Source organism: Schistocerca gregaria, chromosome 2, assembly GCF_023897955.1.
Source record: "Schistocerca gregaria isolate iqSchGreg1 chromosome 2, iqSchGreg1.2, whole genome shotgun sequence".
Classification (NCBI taxonomy): Eukaryota; Metazoa; Arthropoda; class Insecta; order Orthoptera; family Acrididae; genus Schistocerca; species Schistocerca gregaria.
The window spans coordinates 599,743,892-599,765,944 of NC_064921.1; the positions used below are offsets into that span (position 1 = coordinate 599,743,892).

The 22,053-nt window shown below is 37.8% G+C and overlaps 1 protein-coding gene across 6 annotated transcripts in view; it reads right to left on the reverse strand.

The window, feature by feature from the left end:
* The window catches only part of LOC126334538 (epsin-1), a 149,195-nt gene that overhangs the window by 57,788 nt on the left and 69,354 nt on the right, over positions 1-22,053 (reverse strand). For 4 of the 6 annotated variants that reach the window (XM_049996901.1, XM_049996897.1, XM_049996898.1 and 1 more), the window contains exons 7-8: positions 11,292-11,337; positions 1,690-1,867 (exon numbers count right to left, since the gene is read on the reverse strand). In XM_049996901.1, the coding sequence (XP_049852858.1) occupies positions 1,690-1,867; positions 11,292-11,337 (224 nt within the window). The remainder of the gene's footprint in view (positions 1-1,689; positions 1,868-11,291; positions 11,338-22,053) is intronic. The other 2 variants (XM_049996902.1, XM_049996900.1) reach the window with 1 other exon arrangement.

Genomic DNA, 22,053 nt, shown 5'->3' on the forward strand with positions numbered 1-22,053 from the left:
CTAAGAGCACAGCTTATATTTCTGAAACGAGACTTATAAATTTCACTGCACTGAACATTCTGTGGGTATTTAAATACATGTTACATCAAGTACTTCAACTTTTCCAGAGAAAAGCCAATACGTGTGAAATTGCTCAAGAACTCATCTCACACCTTTTTCAAGTATAATTATACTTTTTGCCATCATCATTCCACAATTTGTAATGTGTGAAAGTACTAAAATACAAAAAAACTAACCTTGAAGCATAGTCTATTTTAATGTGTGTTACCCTTTAACATATATCAAACACAAATGTGCCATTTAAATTTTAAATAATGGCTGATCATCTGGGCCCAAAATTTTTCCAAGTGGTGGGTCATCAAAGTGTTAATTCTCACACATAACATAAGTCATCTTGCGTAAACAGAAATTTACTTTGAAAGTAATGCATGTCAAAACACCATTCGTAATATTTTCCCATGATCTCTCATAAATATTAACAGTTGTGATGTCGCACTCATCTAAAGCAGTTTGTTTTTACAAAGTATTGTACCGTCTCTGTCCTAAATCCTCCAACATATTTTCTTTGCAACTAAAGTTTTATTTTGGGGTTATTCTTTCATTTATGTTTTACTGCTGCAGTATTATTCTACAGTGGCAAGTGTAAGTAAAATTCTTTGTTAGAGTATCACTTCTAGTCAGTCAAAACTACAAAAATATAACTGAAAACTAGAACAACTTAAAAACTTTAAAACATTCCCAGGATTTTTCTGGATGAAAATATTCCCGTGTTTTCCCAGATTTCCTGGGGCATATACACCTTGTACTGAAATCTGCCAGGCTTTTGCGTAACACATGCCCTGAGCAATTTGAGCGAGTATCAAATGCCTGATGCTGATCTCTAATAGGAAGACCATATCGGTTTACGGGACCCAACACATTTTGACATTTTCTATCTTTGTACCCGTATAACACCCCTTCATTACTAACTGTTCTGAGTTTACACCTCCCTTCACCCTCCTAACATATGGGTCCCTATCCACTGTGTGGTCTGACTGACTTGCTCTTCCTTTACTTTCTATCTTTTTCCAACCTACATCACTTTCCTCCTCACTGTAGGGACTAATAGCCCTAAAAGCTAGGATAGTGTGTGTCTATCAGTAATACTAAGAACTTGGAATCCTCAAGGTAAGTACTGGTTAGCCATACCGCAAGATAACAAATTTAGTTAAGTATTCATCCACTAAAACAATGGTTAAACTTGCCAATCAAATTGTGGAAACTAGAGCCAAAGGATGTGCAGCTGACACTAGTGTAAGCATGAATATTGAGATTCAGAAAAGAGGTTATGCACTGAAGCTGGTGAGAGGGACAATGTGAAGAGAAAGCAAGTCAGAAGGTTTCAAGGACATATCATTTTGAATTTTTTTGTCAAACAAGATCAAGATACAAACCACTCAACTTCTATGTGTGCCCACAATGTCAGTTCAACAGTGATTAATAATACTCAGGTAGTCATCAGATTGTTAGTGGTAAACAGTGAATAAGAATCTTTTGGTGGATTCAGTTCATGTTGTGGATAACATCAAATTTTCAGTGAGAAGGATACAGAACTGTAGAAAAAAAAGCTGTGCTCTAGTAAACTCCACAGTAAACATGTTATTAAGAGTTAATATAAAAGTTTGTCTAACAATTTTGAAGGTCACTCACTTAAACTCTTCTTCTGACTGTGATAAAGCAAGCTGTAGCCTGACATCGTCTGAACGGCGTCGCTGTTCCTCTTGTTCAGCTTCCTCGCGGGACATGGCCAGAGCTAGCTGTAGCTGCAGTTCTTCCTCGCCCACTGTCTGTGGCCGTGCCGTTTCCAATTCTGAAGAAGAGGGCCCACCTATAACACATGAACAGTGTACAAATTGCCTACTGTGTACATGGACTGCACATTATACATAAACTACTTATGCACTTATTCAGAATAGAAGAGCTTACACGGCTCAGATACTTGCTAAGGAAAAACAATGCCAATTTCTCCATCATCGAAGCACGAAGAGGAATGGTATAGCTTGCAACAAAATATATTAACTATAAATCTGTTTTGTCTTTGTAACAAATGAATGCAAAATATTTTTTGTGTTGGTCTACTTTTTCTGTTAGCTGCACAAATTTTTAAGAAAAGAACTAGCTTCTTAAAAAGCACTATGAAACAATAGTTTATATTAGTTTGGTCATCAATAATTTTAAATGCAAAAAAACTTAAAAGCATACGTTTTACTTTTCAATTTTTTGTGGTTACTCTAATAACACTGTGTGTAAATCATCCTGATAACTGTTCAAGAGTGTCGAAATGGTTAACTGAAGTACACAATTCATATAGAGTTGCTATCAGTGTTTGAGAAAAAGCACATTCAAAACCGAACTTTCACATCATTTCAAAGTATTTGTCTCCACAGTTTATCATTTACAAAATAACTCACTGTGACGACGTACAATAATGCTTTATCATGTAAACCCAACCCACTTTTGGGTACTCAACAATGTCCACACATGGTTTCTCTCTCTTTTGTGTATTGAGAGAAATTATATGGCACTAGATACAGCTATTGGGATTCATACAAAAAATCAGCATTCAGGTTGCCTTACAAAACGTGTGCCTGCCTTAAGTGCACTTCTGATTTTGTACGTGCCTTTTGTGCAGTAGTTACTTGCAAAGAATGAAGTCGATATTCTTTCACCTAAACTTTTTGTTTGGTAGTGATAATTAGGGAAGAGAGACATTTAACTGTCAATCTATGTGTCAAATACTGATTTTGACATCATTGACTTTATATCATTTAAATAGCTTTTCACACATGCTGAATCTTGTTCCTCAATTCGAAAGAACTGTAGGCTGTCCTGACATGAAAAGTTATGTAAAATCTTATAATTTAATCATTCTCAAAGAATGAAAGCCACTGTTCTCAGTAATGGATCTTGGTGGGTGTCTGGATCAAATATCATTTTCAAGATAATCTCTTAAATATCTAAATCTGTTGACCAAAAATGGGTCATGGCAATGTCAGGAGAATACCCAAATGCTACATGCAAACACTAAAGATGGAGAGTTACAATTTGAAAACACAACGAAACTTCAAGTGCAAATACTTCTTTTCGACACTGCAACTGAACAGCTTGCAGTGACTATGGTGTTTCTTGCAGCACACTATTTAAACATTCTGATGTAAAATGTTATCCTTAAAAAATCACAATCCAGAAATTTTTAAACATTTTAGGGTAACTTTTCGTATAAAGAAGCAGCTTCAACAGAATATAAAGAGGCAGCTTCAACAGAATATAAAGAGGCAGCTTCAACAGAGACACAATTCATTTTTACAATTTGAACAGTATAAAATGATGAGGCAATATAATGCAAGCAAACTAAATATGTGTAACTATAGAAAGACTGCATGACATTATAAGCAAGAAAAAGTCCATTATGGTTAATATTTCAAGCATCAACAACAATACGATAATATGTATGATACAATGTATAAGTATAGACAAATGTATGTGAACAAAAAAATATGCAAAGAGAGATAACGAGATAATACAGCTATAGTTACAAATTTTGAGAAATATCATAATAAAGCTAGCAAAAGTAATATTATACAAAATGGTTGTTGAAAGGATATGTTATTTAAAGTGAGCTAACACTCACCAGACAGTTGATATTGTGAAGTGGCAGCACACGCATAGGAAAGAACAGATTAGATTAACATTCCCAGTTTTGTGGAATAATCAGAGGTAGTAAAGTAGTGCTGAAACACTTATGAAATTACATGATAAGAACTGTTTTCACACACACACACACACACACACACACACACACACACACACACACACACAGGTGTAGGGAAACAAGTACAGGCGAAGACAAAGTTTTAAGCAACTACCCATCTGGCTGTGACCATCAAACTTGATGACAGTGCTAGTCTCTCTCTCTCTCTCTCCCTCTCTCTCTATTCCCCCCCCCCCCCCCTCCATATTCACCCCTCAATGTGAGTCATTTTTCCCAATCATGGATGACTTAGCAGAGACCTTCGTTATAGTAGTCAACATTTTGAATGATCGGGAAATGTTCTACCTTGAAAATAATCTTCTTGTTACTCTGGAAATTCCGACTACACAATTGTTGCTTCATCTGAAGAAAGATTAAGTCACAGGATCCTACAATAGGAGGATCTGGGAAATGAGACCAAATCTGATAACGCAAAGTAGCAGCATCTGAGACTGTGTCCTGTGCAAGATAAGCTGAGCATCATCCTTGAGCAAAAACACCCCCTTGTACAGCTTCCCCTAACAGCTTGCTGTACGCCCATCAGGAAATTTTGGCAGTACGTATCTGTGACAGTTTGCATCCCTGCCAGCATAATCTGTTAGCACTACACCATGGCAATCCACCCCCGTGATACACCCAGAACATGGTGATTAGGCGGGCTAAAGAAGTAATGTGGATTGGCCTGACACAGCTAAAACAATTTCACTGAGGCCTCAGTTCAGCAGTATTTTTTAAAATCAATATCAGCAGTTGTGGAATCTAGTGGGCAGGCACAATTTTCCTTTTCAAAATGTTGTTCATGATGTTGAAAACTGATCCATGATTGAATTTAATTTTTGCTCTCCTGCCTCGATTGTGGTTTTTAAGCAGCAGGACCTGTACTTTTCATGTGATTACTGGTTCTTCCAAGAGAGATGGTTAGCCACTTCATTCTTTCATTCAGACTTGTTCAACTAAACTGGGAGTGTCTGTGCCACCTAACCATTGTGTCCCAATAAGATTGTGCATTGTTGCTGTAAACTTTCACCAATTTCACACAGACACTTGCAGTATTATTTCCCATTAAATATAGAACAATAATTACTGTATGATACAGCACTTTATCAAAGGGTAGTGCCATTTTATTTTGCATTGTCTTGGCACGTTCTACAGTACTATGGCATAGGGATTTCAATGTGTACCAGGACTGCAGACACATACCTGTAAAGAAACAAAAAATTAATTACATAACTAATTTTTTACATTGATAATCAAAACTTTATGACTACTGCTCACATACTATCAGCAATTACAATAAGGATTGCAAAACAATATAATGTTTGCACCCAATTGTGCTACGTAGTTTAACATTACATAAAGTTATGCACGTAAAAGTACTATCCACAAAAACATTGTTGTTACCCTATTATGACATCAAACATACAGTTACAATTTAAATGATTATTTAGTGTTTACAGTGCAATCACTGGTAAATGTTACATCTATTAACAACTGACTTAAATTTACTTTCCTTCTTCGGATTAGAATGTTTAATCAATTTCTCATTTAGACATTTTATAAGTTTTCTCTGATGAACCTGCCTGGATAGGTGTACATAATAGTATGGCATTCCCAGGATTCACTTCACATATGATAATACTAGATGCAGATACAGTATAACCAAACTTTTACATTCCCAGAATTAACATTTTTCCCGTCATTTACAACATTTTTTTATCACTCTCATCAAATTTCCTATGTCCACAATGTTAATTCACACCCAATTTTGTGTCAAAATATTTATAATTTTCCCGCGATTTATGATTTATGAAAAAATGTTAGTGGAAACAAAAACTGACGTAAAATGATGGTGACATGGTGTTGGCCTCAAGTAGTGTTTCCAAATATTATGTGGTTACGTTTCGTGACACCAGGGTGCTCTGCTTATTGGATTTAAGCTGATAAACGTGTAAAAGTTTGAACAATTCATGCTGTAGCTCCTGCCGCTGTCAAACTCTACTCTGCATGGTGGTTGCTGGGTTCATAAAAATAAAGGTATCGTGACCAATCACAACCATTTCCAAACTGTCTCTACAGTGCATGCACAGTTTTGTGATTGTTTTAATCATCATCACACCTCTGTCAACAATGTTTAGCATTTCGTCTTTTGGCCGCTTGTAGTACAAGTTGACACGTTCATGTACAAGTTGACACGTTCATCCAGTTTGTGTTGCTCAAATGTTTTTGGTTTAAACACAGTGCAAATTACGCTTATTCTCATGCTGAGCAAGACAGGTTTCAAGGATACGTTCTCATCATTAGGTGAAATATTTACGTATGTATTTTTTTGTAATGTTAAAAAAAGAAAACAAACACCAATGTGAGCGATAGTTTGTGTGACTACAGTTGTAGAGATGCACATCATCACATATGCCAACACCATACAAAATACTTACGTAAATATTTGCACTTGATATCGAGAAAAAATTCTCGAAACGCACTGTGCTAAGCATGAAAAAATATCTAACTGACGCAATGCTACATTATTTAAATAATGAACAACAGCTGCAGGTGTCCCAAAAGCATCGATAATGATGTATGACATTGACTCAAATGTTTCTGCATCCCAATTAACAGCTCTCATTATACTGGCACTTTTTATTAGATAATAAACCATTATCAGATAATAAACAAGTCCCCGACATGAGTATTTTGATTCATATCATGTGCACAAACAAAGTGTGAAAATGCAAGGGATATCCTATACATAACTTTTACAGCTTAAAACATTATTTCCCACATTTTACGCCATTTTTAAGTCACCTGAAAAGTGTGGCTAACATTGCCACACCTGAAAATTAATATGCAGACCCCATGAAGACAAGGGATAAAAGCCAGAGAAAAAAATATAAGTATTAAAAGAAGAATATAAGTATTCTCAGACAACAAGTTTCAATTATTGGCATTAATTTACTTTGGCTGTTCTGACACTTTAACTGGGTCACTGACATTACTCAACATAATGTTATATTGATAATATTCAATTCAAATAATTTTATTTGAAGATGGGGACAGACATCTACAAAGATGATAACTAACAAGCATCAAAACCGTAGATGCAACCAGTTTGAACATGTTAAGTTAAATAATGGTCTCCGAATTTGTAATGCAACAGACTGTTCATGGAGCTAGTAGTAGAGTTTTTATTTTTAATCCTTTATATGTTTATGGTCAATATTTTAACGACATCACATAAGGTTCAAAATTTCTGAAATCTGTTACCTGTAAATGATTCTGTAGAATTCAACTACTGTATGGTAACTACTGCGTGGTAACAATCTGTGGTAAACAAAGCAACTACAATGAACTTACACTGTATTGTCAAGACGGAAGCACTTGTATTTTGTGATTGATAAAGTAACCACAAAGCACTTTCAGTTTCAGTGTATGGACTGTGTCAATTTTGCTGGTAAATCTTTACATCTAGAGCAAATGTCTGAAATTACTTTTTCCCTTTGTGTGTGTGTGTGTGTGTGTGTGTGTGTGTGTGTGTGTGTGTGTGAGAGAGAGAGAGAGAGAGAGAGAGAGAGAGAGAGAGAGAGGGGGGGGGGGTATAAACCTCATTTTTCCTCGAGTTAATGTAATACTTCAATTGTAAACAAATACTTCTAAAATATAGCATTGTTCTCAGATGTTAAAGGCAATTCTACAGAAGCTGATACAGATGTTAGTATAGCAAGATCAGCTTTTGTGAGCAGAGAGTGGCATAGAGGATGGTAAGTTGAAGTAGTAGTTTGCAGTGCACAGACTGTGCCAAATTTTGCTGTAAGGCTTCACATTTACAAAATTAATCTATTTGTAATATAGATACGTTAACAACAATCTTACCCCAGTTTCACTGCACACAGTGCAAATCACTGTGAAATGAGATTTTTTTGTCTCATGTGGGCAAAAATATATACATAATCTTAATTTCCCACAAATTTACCATAATACAGTAGGACCTCAATAATCCAGCATGTTCAGGAATCTGTCAATGTCAGATTATCAAATATGCCAAATTATCAAGGCTATTAAAAACTGTAGCACTATCTAAAGAAACAAGTAAACTAACTTATTTACCAAAGACAACAGAAGTGGTTACAGAATAAAAAACTGAAATGCATATTACTTTTATGTAAAAACAAAACAGAATAAAAAGTTGAATACATTACTGCCCTATTTATACGGTTTAAGGCTTAAAATTTTAGAAGAGTTTAATATACTTAATAATTTCTTGTACAACAGTTACTAAATAAAGTAGGCAATACTGATTTGAAAAGATAAAGCAAGCTAATTAATAAAAACTATTACAAGGATTTGTGCAGTTAACTATATTCAGGGACAGCACAGATATCCGAGGCTGCCGATGGCATGGAATGTAACAGTCTACTGCTAATGGTTTAAATGAAGTTTTCTTCTAAGCCTTCTTGAACATTGCAGAAACTAACTTGTTTTTGGACTGAGCCCCTTTCTTTAACACTAACTGTATACAACACTCCTATTGTTTGATCATGAAGCAGAGTAGGTCTATCAGCACTGCAATGTTGACAGTTTGGGAATTCTCATACTTGTATAAATGAACCTAATATTGTCTGAAAACAGAATGAGGAAACGACCAATTTCACTGTCATGCACTTGTTTCAGAAGCCATTTGGAAAATCTAATCCTGTCTGCGGCATCAATAGGTTTAAATTCTTGCACAACTGTTACCTGATATGGCTTTAACCCAAGTAACTTATCATCCCTTTGTACAGAGGTGCAAGAAATATGTGCTTGCTGTGAAAGATGTCAAAGAGGGTTTTTAGGTGAATTTTCCAGGCAGCTACAATGTCATCGAGATGAGTTTCTGAGAGCATTATGTCATCATTTCTTGCCATGAACACTTCCCATTTCATGAAAATTGTATCACAACTCTGAATTCAAACATCTGGAAACTTCTGTTCAAACTCTTCAGACAATACAAGCACACACTGTACGCTCATATGAATCGTATATAAACACTTGTTGAGGAACGGAGTAATTCGATCTTGCCATTATTGCATTCGCAAACTTCACTGCTACACTTGTGATGATTGTTTTATTGTTCAAATGACACTGGCTCAAATAGCACATAGTGCAGGATTAACAGGGAGACATGGGATGTATTCGGTCGAGCAGTGCGGCTCTGGTGGCCAGCACACAAAATCTCATGTGTGTGGTCATAATAGAAATGGAACACCCTGCAGTTTCTGAATTATAGCACTGCACTCAATAAATATTTTTAATCTGCCTTCTTGCTTCTACATCATATTTTACATAAATAAAATAGAAAGAACTTCCACATGGGAAAATTTTATTAAAAACAAAGATTCCAAGACTTACCAAGCGGGAAAGTGCCGGTAGACAGGAACAATAAAATAACACACAAACACACACACAAAATTTCGAGCTTTGTGTGTGCGCGAGTATATACCTATCCTTTTTTCCCCCTAAGGTAAGTCTTTCTGCTCCCGGGATTGGAATGACTCCTTACCCTCTCCCTTTCAACCCACATCCTTTCATCTTTCCTTCTCCTTCCCTCTTTCCTGACGAAGCAACCGCCGGTTGCGAAAGCTCGAAATTTTGTGTGTGTGTTTGTGTGTTATTTTATTGTGCCTGTCTACCGGCGCTTTCCCGCTTGGTAAGTCTTGGAATCTTTGTTTTATCATATTTTACATATTCATACAACAACTGCAATCCCATAATATAAAGAAATGTTTCTCCTACAATTTAAGTCATAAAGCCATAAGGGGAACCCAGGATAGAACAGATTCCTTTGAAGATACGTTTGACATCAGCAGCTTCAATTTGGAGGAGGTCCATATGCAGAGAATGTTCACATAAGAACTTCCAGAGGCACCAGTGATCACCAAATACAACACAGTTTTGATGAAGTTGAGTCAAATAGTGTAGAATATATTTCTAATTCAGAATCACATGCTAATATTTCTAATATGCCTGCAGTTACTCCATATCAGCCAAAGTTTTCTATACAGAGAAAGAATCCATGTTAATTCTAAAACATCACTCCTACCATTTGGTCCTAGAGTGTCTGCAAATTTTTTCATCTCTAGAAATTTCTTGCCATTTTTCTGAAAGGAATTTCTTGATATGGTAGCTTTAAAGTTAAGTAAGTATGCATCACAGTGTGGAACATCTCTAAACCTCACATTAAAAGAGGTGTTGGCCATCCAGTAGTGTTTGTAAATATTACGTGGTTAAGTTTCTTTACACCAGAGTGCTATATTCAGCAGATTTGAATCAGTAAATGTGTTACAGTTGGAACAATTCGTGCCGTATCTCCCGCCACTGCCAAGCTCTACTTGGTTTCGTGGCTGATGGAAGTAACTAGGTTTGTTCTAATAAAGATATTATGATCAATCACAACTGTTTCCAAACCGTGTCTACTGCACAAATGTATTTTCGTGATTGTTGTGATCATGGTGACACCTTTGTCGAATCATATTTAGCGTGTTTCAATGTTTGGCAAGTTGTAGCGCTAGCTGAGACCATCATTCCCTTTTGCGTTGCTCAAATGCTTACTTTTTAGTATAAACACAGCATCAGTTACGGAATTTTTTCATGCTGAGCAAAACATTTTTGTGCAGTATTTACGAAATCGTTCTGCAGGATTATCTTCTTCCCAGAGTGCGTATCATGCAATGCACAAACCAGCTTCAAAAGTTATCTGGACTTGGCAGACAGCCTTTGTAAATTGTTGACATTCCAGAAAATCTAACAGAATGCAACTCCCTCCATCCCAGAAGATGCTGCCCATAACCTTCCTACCCTATCACACTCGCCTTGCTCTCTTTTTTATTCGTACATTTAAATGTTGCCATTCCCTAATATAGTAGTAGTTTTGGGCTTTTAATGATTGTACTAACTTTCACTGCATCACAATACTCATCAATAAACATCAGTTGCTCCAGTCTCTGAAGGAGAATTTGGGTACGGTTGTTCTTGAACTATGACAATCAGCAAATAAATATGGAAATCAGCAACCAAAAATTTTTCGATTCAAACTGGTTCAAGAGTTAACGCTACGATGCTCACATTCCCAACTTTGAGGTGCTTCATCTGTTAATGCCAGTATCTACAACAAACCCCAGCCCTTCTCCTACTTCCCCCCCCCCCCCCCCCTCTCTCTCTCTCTCTCACTCTCTCTCTCTCTCTCTCTCTCATGAGTAAAGATATGGCCCACAGGAGTGGCAGGGGGCACAAGTTTCCTAAATAATGAGTGGCGTATAAGTGCATTTCCTAATTGGTTTCAATTAGAAAACCAGTATTAAATGTGGTGTCAATGACAGGTCTCAGTGTAATGACATGACTGTAATTACTCTTATGCCAAGAATTCAGATCCTGTAACCCACACAAAAATTAATTTTAAAATACAACAAAATTCTTCAGTTTTATACAAATTTGAGTCTATAACAAAAATAATAATTTCAAGATTACTAACCTCTTGAGGCCGCTTCTGCTTCACATGTTGTCCACTGCCCTTTGAACTAGCAAACAAAATTGAAAAAATTAATTAGCATTATTTTAAATTCATAAATACAACAAATAAAATATATGCACGTGAACTACACTCATGCTCATAAATTAAGGATAATTGCAGAATGTGGTGCCACACAACGTGGCACTACACAAAACTGGCGTTAATAGCATAGGCACATAGGGAACACACATGACACAGATCTGTAAGTCCACGGTATTGGTGACAAGTTGAGAAAACCGTCCCGAAACACATGTGCTACGAAATGTCACTGTTTCCTGCGCATGCACCCCGACATCAATGTGGGACATGATCACCATGAACATGTACCCTGGCCGCACAACGGGTTGGCATACTCTGGATCAGGTGGTCGAGCAGCTGCTAGAGTATAGTCTTCCATTCTTGCACCAGTGCCTGTCAGAGCTCCTGAAGTGTCGTAGGGGTTTGAATATGTGCAGCGATACATCAACCAAGGGCATCCCAGACGTGCTCAGTGGGGTTTAGGTACGGAAACAGGCAGGCCCTCTATTCACCCGATATCTTCTGTTTCAAGGTACTCCTCCATGATGGCAGCTCTGTGGGGCCGTGCATTATCATCCATCAGGAGGAAGGTGCGACCCACTGCACCCCTGAGAAGGCGGACATACTGGTGCAAAATGATGTCCCGATACCCCTGACCTGTTACAGTTCCTCTGTCAAAGACATGAAGGGGTGTACTGCACCAATCATCATCCCACCCCACACCATCAAACCACGACGTCCATACAGGCTTTCAAGGACATTAAGCAGTTGGTATCTAGTTCCTGGTTCACGCCAGATGAAAACCTGGCGAGAATCAATGTTCAGACTATACCTGGACTCGTCCGTGAACATAACCTGGGACTACTGTTTCAGTGACTATGTACTGTGTTCTTGACAAGGCTTTACGGGCTCTCCTGTGACCAGGAGTCAGTGGAATGCACCTCGCAGGTCTCCGGGTGAATAAACTATGTCTGAGCAGTTGTCTGTAGACTGTGTGTCTGGAGATAGCTGTTCCCATGGCTGCAGTAAGGTCCTGAGCAAGGCTATCTGCAGTACTCTCTGGCCGCCTGCAAGCACTGATGGTGAGATATCTGTCTTCTTATGGTGTTGTACACTGTGGACGTCCCTTCCTGTAGTGCCTAGACACGTTTCCTGTCTTCTGGAATCGTTGCATAATGTTGAGATAAAACTTTGTGGCACACGGAGGGCCTGTGCCACAACCTGCTTTGTTTGACCAGCCTTCAGTCACTAGTATTCTACCCCTCATAGCATCATCAATATGTGTTCTTTGAGCCATTTTCAACACACAGTCACCATTTGCAAGTCTGAAAATGTCTGCACACTTACTAGCTGCACCGTATTCCGACATGCACGAACAGACCTCTGCTGCCAGCACCACCGGACGACCGCAGGTTAAATGCACTGCATGGTCATCCCCCAGCTGATTTAAACCAACAAACCACCCACCAGAGTGTTGTTTCCCCATGTATGTATTATCCTTAATTTATGATTATGGGTGTATATATAGGGGCATGACAAAATTTTATTTTGTGGTTAATTTTGGCGTCATTTCAGAACTGTTTAATTTTCTAGTGCCCCATGTTCTTGAATTTGGTTTTATTCAATCATTTTTCAGTGTTATGTTTAAAATGAAAATGTATATCAATTTGTTGTCATTGGGGTCTTCAGTCCAGAGATTGGTTTGATGCAGCTCTCCATGCTACTCTATCCTGTGCAAGCTGCTTCATCTCCCAGTAGCTACAGCAACCTACACCCTTCTGAATCTGTTCAGTGCAATCATCTCTTCGTCTCCCTCTACAATTTTTACCCTCCACACTGCCCTCCAATACTAAATTGGTGTTCCCTTGAAGCCTCAGAATATGCCCGACCAACCAATCCCTTCTTCTAGTCAAGTTGTGCCACAGATTTCTCTTCTCCCAAACTCTATTCAATACCTCCTCATTACTTATGTGAGCCATCCATCTAACCTTCAGAATTCTTCTGTAGCACCGCATTTCGAAAGCTTCTATTCTATTCTTATCTAAACTATTTATTGGCCATGTTTCACTTCCATACATGGCAACACTCCATACAAATACTTTCAGAAACGACTTCCTGACACTCAAATCTGTACTCTAAGTTAATAAATTTCTCTTCTCCAGAAACGCTTTCCTTGCCACTGCCAGTCTACATTTTATATCCTCTCTACTTCAACCATCATCAGTTATTTTGCTACCCAAATAGCAAAACTCATTTACTATTTTAAGCGTCCCATTTCCTAATCTAAAATCCTCAGCATAGCCCGATTTAATTTGACTACATTCCATTATCCTCATTTTGCTTTTGTTGATGTTCATCTTACATCCTCCTATCAAGACACTGCCCATTCCGTTCAACTGCTCTTCCAAATCCTTTGGGCTCTCTGACAGAATTACAATGTCATCGGCAAACCTCAAAGTCTTTATTTCTTCTCCATGGGTATTAATACACACTCCGAATTTACCTCTTGTTTCCTTTACTGCTTGCTCAATATACAGATTGAATAACATTGGGGATAGGCTACAACCCTGTCTCACTCCATTCCCAACCACTGCTTCCCTTTCATGCCCCTCAACTCTTATAACTGCCATCTGGTTTCTGTACAAATTGTAAATAGCCTTTTGCTCCCTGTATTTTACCCATGCCGCCTCCGGAATTTGAAAGAGTATTTCAGTCAACATTGTCAAAAGATTTCTCTAAGTCTACAAATGCTAGAAACGTAGGTTTGCATTTCCTTAATCTATATTCTAATTCGTAGAGTCAGTATTGCCTCACTTGTTCCAGTATTTCTACCAAATCCTAATTGATCTTCCCCAAGGTCGGCTTCTACCAGTTATTCCATTTGTCTGTAAAGAATTCACATTAGTATTTTGCAGCCATGACTTATTAAACTGGTTGGGTAATTTTCACATCTGTAAACACCTGCTTTCTTTGGGATTGGAATAATTATATTCTTCTTGAAGTCTGATGATATTTCGCCTGTCTCATACATCTTGCTCACCAGGTGGTAGAGTTCTGTTAGAGCTGGCTCTCCCAAGGCTGTCAGTAGTTCTAATGGAATGTTGTCTACTCCTGGGGCCTTGTTTCGACTTAGGTCTTTCAGTGCTCTATTAAACTCTTCACACAGTATCATATCTCCCATTTCATCTTCATCTACATCCTCTTCCATTCCCATAATGTTGTCCTCAAGTACATCACCCTTGTATAGACCCTCTAATACTCCTTCCATCTTTCTGCTTTTCCTTCTTTGCTTAGAACTGGTTTTCCACCTGCTTGATATTCATACAAACAGTTATCTTTTCTCCAAAGGTCTCTCTAATTTTGCGGTAAGTAGTATCTATGTTACCCCTAGTGAGGTATGCCTCTACATCCTTACATTTGTCCTCTAGCAATCCCTACTTAGCCATTTTGCACCTCCTGTCAACCTCATTTTTGAAACTTTTTTATTCCTTTTTGCCTGTTTTATTTACTGCATTTTATATATTCTCCTTTCATCAATTAAATTCAGTATTTCTTCTCTTACCCATGGATTTCTACTAGCCCTCGTCTGTTTACCTAATTGATCCTCTGCTGCCTTCACTACTTCATCCCTCAATGCTACCTATTCTTCTTCTATTGTATTTCTTTCCCCCATTCCTGTCAATCATTCCCTTACGCTCTCCCTGAAACTCTGTACAACCTCTGGTTCTTTCAGCTTATCCAGATCCCACGTCCTTAAATTCCCACCTTTTTGCAGTTTCTTCAGTTTTAATCTACAGTTCATAACCAATAGATTGTGGTCAGGGTCCACATCTGCCCCTGGAAATGTCTTACAATTTAAAACCTGGTTCCTAAATCTCTGCCTTACCATTACATAATCTATCTGAAACTTTCGAGAATCTCCAAGCCTCTTCCATGTATACAGCCTTCTTTCATGATTCTTGAACCAAGTGTTAGCTATGCTTAAGTTATGCTCTGTGCAAAATTCTACCAGGCAGCTTCCTCCTTCATTTCTTACCCGCATTCCATATTCACCTACTATGTTTCCTTCTCTTCCTTTTCCTACTATTGAATTCCAGTCACCCATGTCTACTAAATTTTCATCTCCCTTCACTATCTGAATAATTTCTTTTATCTCCTCATACATTTCATCAATCTCTTCAGCATCTGCAAAGGTAGTTGGCATATAAACTTGTACTACTGTAGTAGGTGTGGGCTTCGTATCTATCTTGGCCACAATAATGCAATTACTGTGCTATTTGCATCAGCTTACCCGCACTCCTATTTTTTTTTTAATTCACTATTAAACCTACTCCAACATTACCCCGATTTGATTTTGTATTTATAACCCTGCATTCACCTGACACGAAGTCTTGTTCCTCCTGCCACCAAACTTCACTAATTCCCACTATAACTTTAACCCATCCATTTCCCTTTTTAAATTTTCTAACTGACCTCCCCAATTAAGGGGTCTGACATTCCACGCTCCGATCCGTTAAACGCCAGTTTTCTTTCTCCTAGTAATGACATCCTCCTGAGTAGTCCCCGCCCGGAGATCCGAATAGGGAACTATTTTACCTCCGGAATATTTTACCCAAGAGGACCCCATTATCATTTAACCATACAGTAAAGCTGCATGCCCCCGCAATAAATTATGGCTGTAGTTTCCTCTTGCTTTCAGCCGTTCACAGCACCAGCACAGGAAGGCCGTTTTGGTTAGTGTTACAAGGCTGTATCAGTCAAACATCCGTACTGTTGCCCCTGCAACTACTGAAAAGGCTACTGTCCCTGTTCAGGAACCACACGTTTGTCTGGCCTCACAACAGATACCTCTCAGTTGTGGTTGCACCTACAGTACGGCTATCTGTATCGTTGAGGCATGTAAGCCTCCCCACCAATGGCAAGGTCCGTGGTTCATGGGGGAGGATACATTAATTACACCTCATTTACTGACATCATACATCATTTATTTACATTACTGGAATAAAGAAACATTTAAGGCTGTTACATTCAACCAATTAAAGAAAGAAATAACTATGAGAAAACAGTTGCCCAGAGTATAAATTAAACAAGGAAGACAAACAACACTATCAGTACAACAGCAGGCATTTTACAGTATTTACATTTTCTGCTAACATGGAAAGTTACTTTCTCACTAAAATCAGAATATCTACACTACCAAGACCTCCCATTCCACTTATACATAACAGATTCTTAACATTCATAATCATAATCATCACCATCACCATCATCACAGGGCTCAAACAAGAACCTATAGATGTGAACACAGACTTGTATGAATCTGTACTTTCTTAGAGGAAAAACTTCGTAGGCAAGATCGCAATAAAACATTGTATTGTGGATGACTGTTTCAGTAAAACTATATTACCATCATCGTATCTGTAATACATTACAATATATGCTACAACCTGTTACACAAATAATGCCAAATTAATCCATAGAGGAATCAATGACAACATACCTTCATACAAGTTGTTCAGGGTTTATACATGGACAAGGAAAAAAAAAATCCTAGGTTTTTTTCTAGATTTCCCAGTTAAAAATACACTTTCTCCCGGGAGAAGATACACTTTTTCTGTGTTAAGTGACAGTATACTCTAATTCAGCACTGTGAAACATATCAATCCTTTGAATGTTTATGGTTTTATATACCGGAGTAGAATTTCCCGGCACTTTAGAAAATGAAACTCAGGGGGGAGAAACACGTTTTGAAAGACCTCTGATGTGCAGCAACATGTACGCTGCATATTTTCATATTATGAAGATATAAATTCGAATTCACTAAACACTGCATGTCACTTTCCGAAAGATTGAAATCAGGATTGCAATGCGCTTTTGTAATCCCGTTATAGCTAATGTCACATGATCTCGCCAGCTGATGACAGCATAGGACACGTGATGTAGTCAGCAAATAGCAAGATCACTCTTAAGTAGCGCAAACACACAAATACAAAAAGTTAATGGTTTAAATTAATATACATAGCATTCACATATAATATTGGTCTCTAAGATTAATAAGCTGGAAGAGAAGCTAAGCTTCTACATATAATGTTGATCTTTTTTGCACTTGTTACACTTTAAGGTAAATCACACAAATGTGCCAGTAAAATTTTTAGTAACGACGTAGATGTCTGATCTTCTGGGCTCAAAATTCTTCTAAATGGTCATCCTTGAAGAGTTGATTTTTAAATGAGAGTCAAATGCTCTGTGATTTAATGAATTCATCGTACATTCTCGCACATAGCTAATCTTAATTAAAAGGAAATCTGCTTTGAATGTAACGCTTTTCAAACCACCATTCGTCATATTTTCCCGCGACCTATTAGAAATAGGTCCATTTCTGCAGTTGCAAGAGAGTGCCAGATAACAAGCGTCACCGCGCTTGCGCAGCTACAATGACGCAGGAAGCCCACATGTTCGTACGTGTAAAACATTAAAAGTTCTTACGAGACACCAGAGGATACTTCAGGAGCATCGGAATTACGTGAACCATACTAAACAATACTAAAACTCATAATTCGGTTTAAAATGCACATGTGTGTGTAAATTTTCTTGGAGTACCAGTACTGAATTGTCTCATGTTTGGTTCTTTATTATGGCATAATGCCATATGTGCACTTGAAATGCAGTAAACAGTTGAAACTAGCCAACAGTGTGAAATTAAACACTTAGTTTGAAAAAAAAATTACTGCCTCAACAGAAAAGATTAATAAAAGCCGAATCTCTTTAGCAAACCGGCAAAAATAACTTCTTTGTTCTGTTAGGTGATTAATGTTTGACTGTCAGAAAGGTGGAAATAAAATCTAAAACTAGTAACGTATTTTAGCATTCCATAATACGAACGTATTTTAATTCATTTGATAGCTCCCAGCCACAAAAATCCGTTTTGTATCATTTAACGTGAGAGCAATAAACGAAGAGATAACAACAAAATCACTAAACGTAAAGACAAGTCACATGGAGATGACCCACCTGCCCACCACAAGTCAGACTGCTCTGTGCATCAGCCCCAGATTTGCCGATTTCCGAACCGGGGCAATATTAAGTAGTAGCGCCCAGCCACACTTCTGTAACCGGAAGCGGGAGAAGGTACTACTCATACGAGACTCAACTGCTCATGCGCAAGAGCCCACCACAACTGTTCAAACGAATCTAATTTAAACAGTTATCACGCCATGCTCATCGGAGGCAATTTGTTGTTACAAAGCATTGCATAGTCTCCATAAAGCCTTTGACACACTTTGCTGTTGGCAGACACTTGTATGAGCACTGTTTTGTTGTTGTATATGGCGCATTTCCTTTGAAGCTTACGTTTTTTCCCACCTTCTTCTTCTTCTTCTTCTTCTTCTTCTTCTTCTTCTTCTTCTTCTCGTGCATGTTGTGCTGCTGCAGTATTATTCTGCAATAGCGGGATACAGTAATATCCTTTGTTGGAGTATTGGTTATTACCAGTCAAAATAACAAAAAATTAACTGAAAACTAAAACAATGAAAACTTCCCGGATGAAAAAATTCCTGGGTTTTTCCCGGATCTCACGGGTCATATACACCCTGTTATAATAAACATCTTCTGCAAGATGCACACAAAATCTTTCCATTAAATCTCCAGGTGCACAATATTTGACAAGAATGATGTGTTCGCGCATCAAAAGCAAAAGTTTCAATCACTGTGTATACAAATCACCACAACAGTGCATCCATATGATCACGCGGTATGCCTACTAGGGGTGCCAGAAGATTGAGTGTCAACAGCCAGTGTACAAGATGAAATGACAAGTATGATACGTGCCGCTGCAGTGCATAGTTTCTACCACTGAAAGTCGAACACGTAATTTAAAACCAACCATGATTTCAAATATAAAAGGTTCTGAAACGTTAAAGAACTTCTTGATGATTTATTTCTGACAAAACATAGTTAAGACGTCCTACATATCATTTTTACAACAAATGTATTTTATCATCACAAGTCTGCAAGTACCTTTTACAGCAGCAAAAATATTAAAAAAATAATTTTTTTTTAATTGAACATTATAAAAAGATAGACTGAATGCCTAAAAAACTTTTAGGAAATTAGTAAAATGCAGCAGTGTTTGACCTAAAGTCTAGAGCTACTGCAACTAATCTTAAAATTATGCTATGAGGGTGGTTTGAAAAGTTCTCGGAATGGAATAGAAAAAAAGTACTTACATCATTGAAACTCTTAATATTTTTCAATTTAGTCTCCTTGTAGAGTAATGCACCTGGTCCAATGATGTTCCAGTGCCTTGATCTCATCTTGAAAATGAGTTTCCTCTGGTCCTGCTAAATAATTGTCAACTCCAGCTATCAATTCTTCGTCTGAAATGAATCTTTGTCCACCAAGAAAAATTTTTAGTTTTGGAAAGAGGTGGCAGTCTGACGGAGCCATATCAGATGAATAAGGTGGGTGTGGCAACCATTCATACCTCAGTTCATGTAATTTTGACATGGCAACAGCACACGTGTGCAGACACGCACTGTCCAGTGTCAAGAGTCGCAGCACCCATCTTGCAGATAATTTTTTCATATCTAATTCTTCAGTTGAAATGTGATATACCCTTTCAGATGACATCAGGCAAGCTTGAGCAATTTCACACACTTGCGATCGACAATCCTCCATGACCACTGTGTGCACTTTTGCAATGATTTCTGGAGTAGTGACTTCTTGATCGACAACTACGCGGACCATCATCTAAGCTCTCCCGACTAAATTTAAATTCATTTGTCCACTTGGCAACAGTTGAATATGAAGGAGCAGAGTCCTCCAGTGTATTCTGGAAATAGGCATGAATGTCCTTTGCTTTGATACCTTCCTTTAAGAAGTACTTAATTACTGCTCGAATCTCTATTTTTTTCCATCGTTGCAAATCACTATACGGGAACAACAGGAGCCACATAACCATCTAAGCTCTCTTCCAAGAGCACTGATGTGGCACATGTTTACAGGAAACAGTCCAATGAATATAATGTGAACAGCTCGTTGCGCTAACACTGATCTCTCATAGTGATTCCAAGAACTTTCCAAACCATCCTTGTCTTATAGTACAACACACCATGCTTAGAGCATGGAAAAATTAGGCAAAGTGATTGCCTATATCAGAGCCATAATTACTACGTGGCATGCCAGCAGAAAGCAGTTGAAACTAGTAACAACCTGCTTTGTAGGTTGAGCAGATGGACACCTGTAGCCAAATACTGAACAAAAAATAAAACGTGATCCCAACTCACGACCCTATGAAAGCTCATTCATTTCATTACACAAATATAAATTACAAATTTATATACAACGATTCATAGGAATACTGTCATGTAGCCAACTATTTGTCTTCATCCATGCACAAGAGCAATCCAGTACAGATGGAACTCTGAATAACTCACAGAATACACCACGTACCTAACATGGGCTCAAATAATTAACACTAAAATACTTGGAGGCTGTCCTTAATAAATCGTTCCATTACACCACTGTAGCTCAAAGCCCACATGCAGCAGCATATAGTCACAGGTACTGAAGAGTTAACCAGTTCAGATACTCAGCACCTGCTTGCAGCAAGGCAAAACTGCCTTCTATCTGAAGAATAGAAGGCTACAAATTTGCTAGATGCTAGCTATGAAATATACCATCACTCAGGCAAACTGGAGGCTACCCTTAATAAATCATTTTATAACACCTTTGTAGCTCCAAGTCCACATACAGTAGGAAGATCTTGAGCTACGAAGCGTAGCTCAAGGACTCTGACAGGATATCCTATGTACATTTGTGTAGATAGAAGGCAAACAGATGCAGTTGTTTAGGCTGCTGGATGTCTCGTATTTTGCTATTACTCTTCAGTATTTGGTATTATGATTTGAGTGGAGACATTGAGTTACGTAGCAGAATACAAGTCGCACGAGTGATGGTAAATTTCATAGCTACATATTTAGCAAATTTATGGCCTTCTACTCTTCATATAGAAGGCAGTTTTGCCTTGCTGCAAGCAGATACTGACTATGTGGTGTGGTTAACTCTGGATTGTCTTTGTGTAGGTTGATGGATGGACAGATAGTTGGCTACATGACAATATTCCAAGGAATCATTAAATGTTAGTTTGTAATTTTTATTTGTGTAATGAAACAAACGAGCTTTCGTAGGGCTGTGATTCAGGATCACATTTTGACTTTTGTTCAGTATTATTTGGCTACAGATGCCCATGAGTTCAATCTAAGAAGCAGGTTGCAACTGCTTTTGACTGCTTTCTGTTGGCATGCCACATAGTAATTATGGCCCTGATATAGCCAATCACATTGCCTAATTTTTCCGTGCCCAAAGCATGGTGTGTTGCACTATAATATTATAATTTTAAGATTAGCTGCACAAGCTCCAGACTTTGGTTGGACACCACTGCATTTTAATAATTTCCTAAAAATTTTTTTGGCATTCAGTTGAACCTCTTTTTATAATGTTCCACTGAAAACAAAATCAATTTTTTAGTATTTATGTTGGTGCTTACTTAGCTATGCCATCGTAAAGGTACTTGCAGTTTCATGACATATGATACATTTACTGTAAATATGATTTATGGGATGTCTTAACTACATTGTGTCAGGAAGAAATCTAAGTTTTTTTAGCATTTCATAACTTTTTATATTTGGAATATTGGTTTTAAATT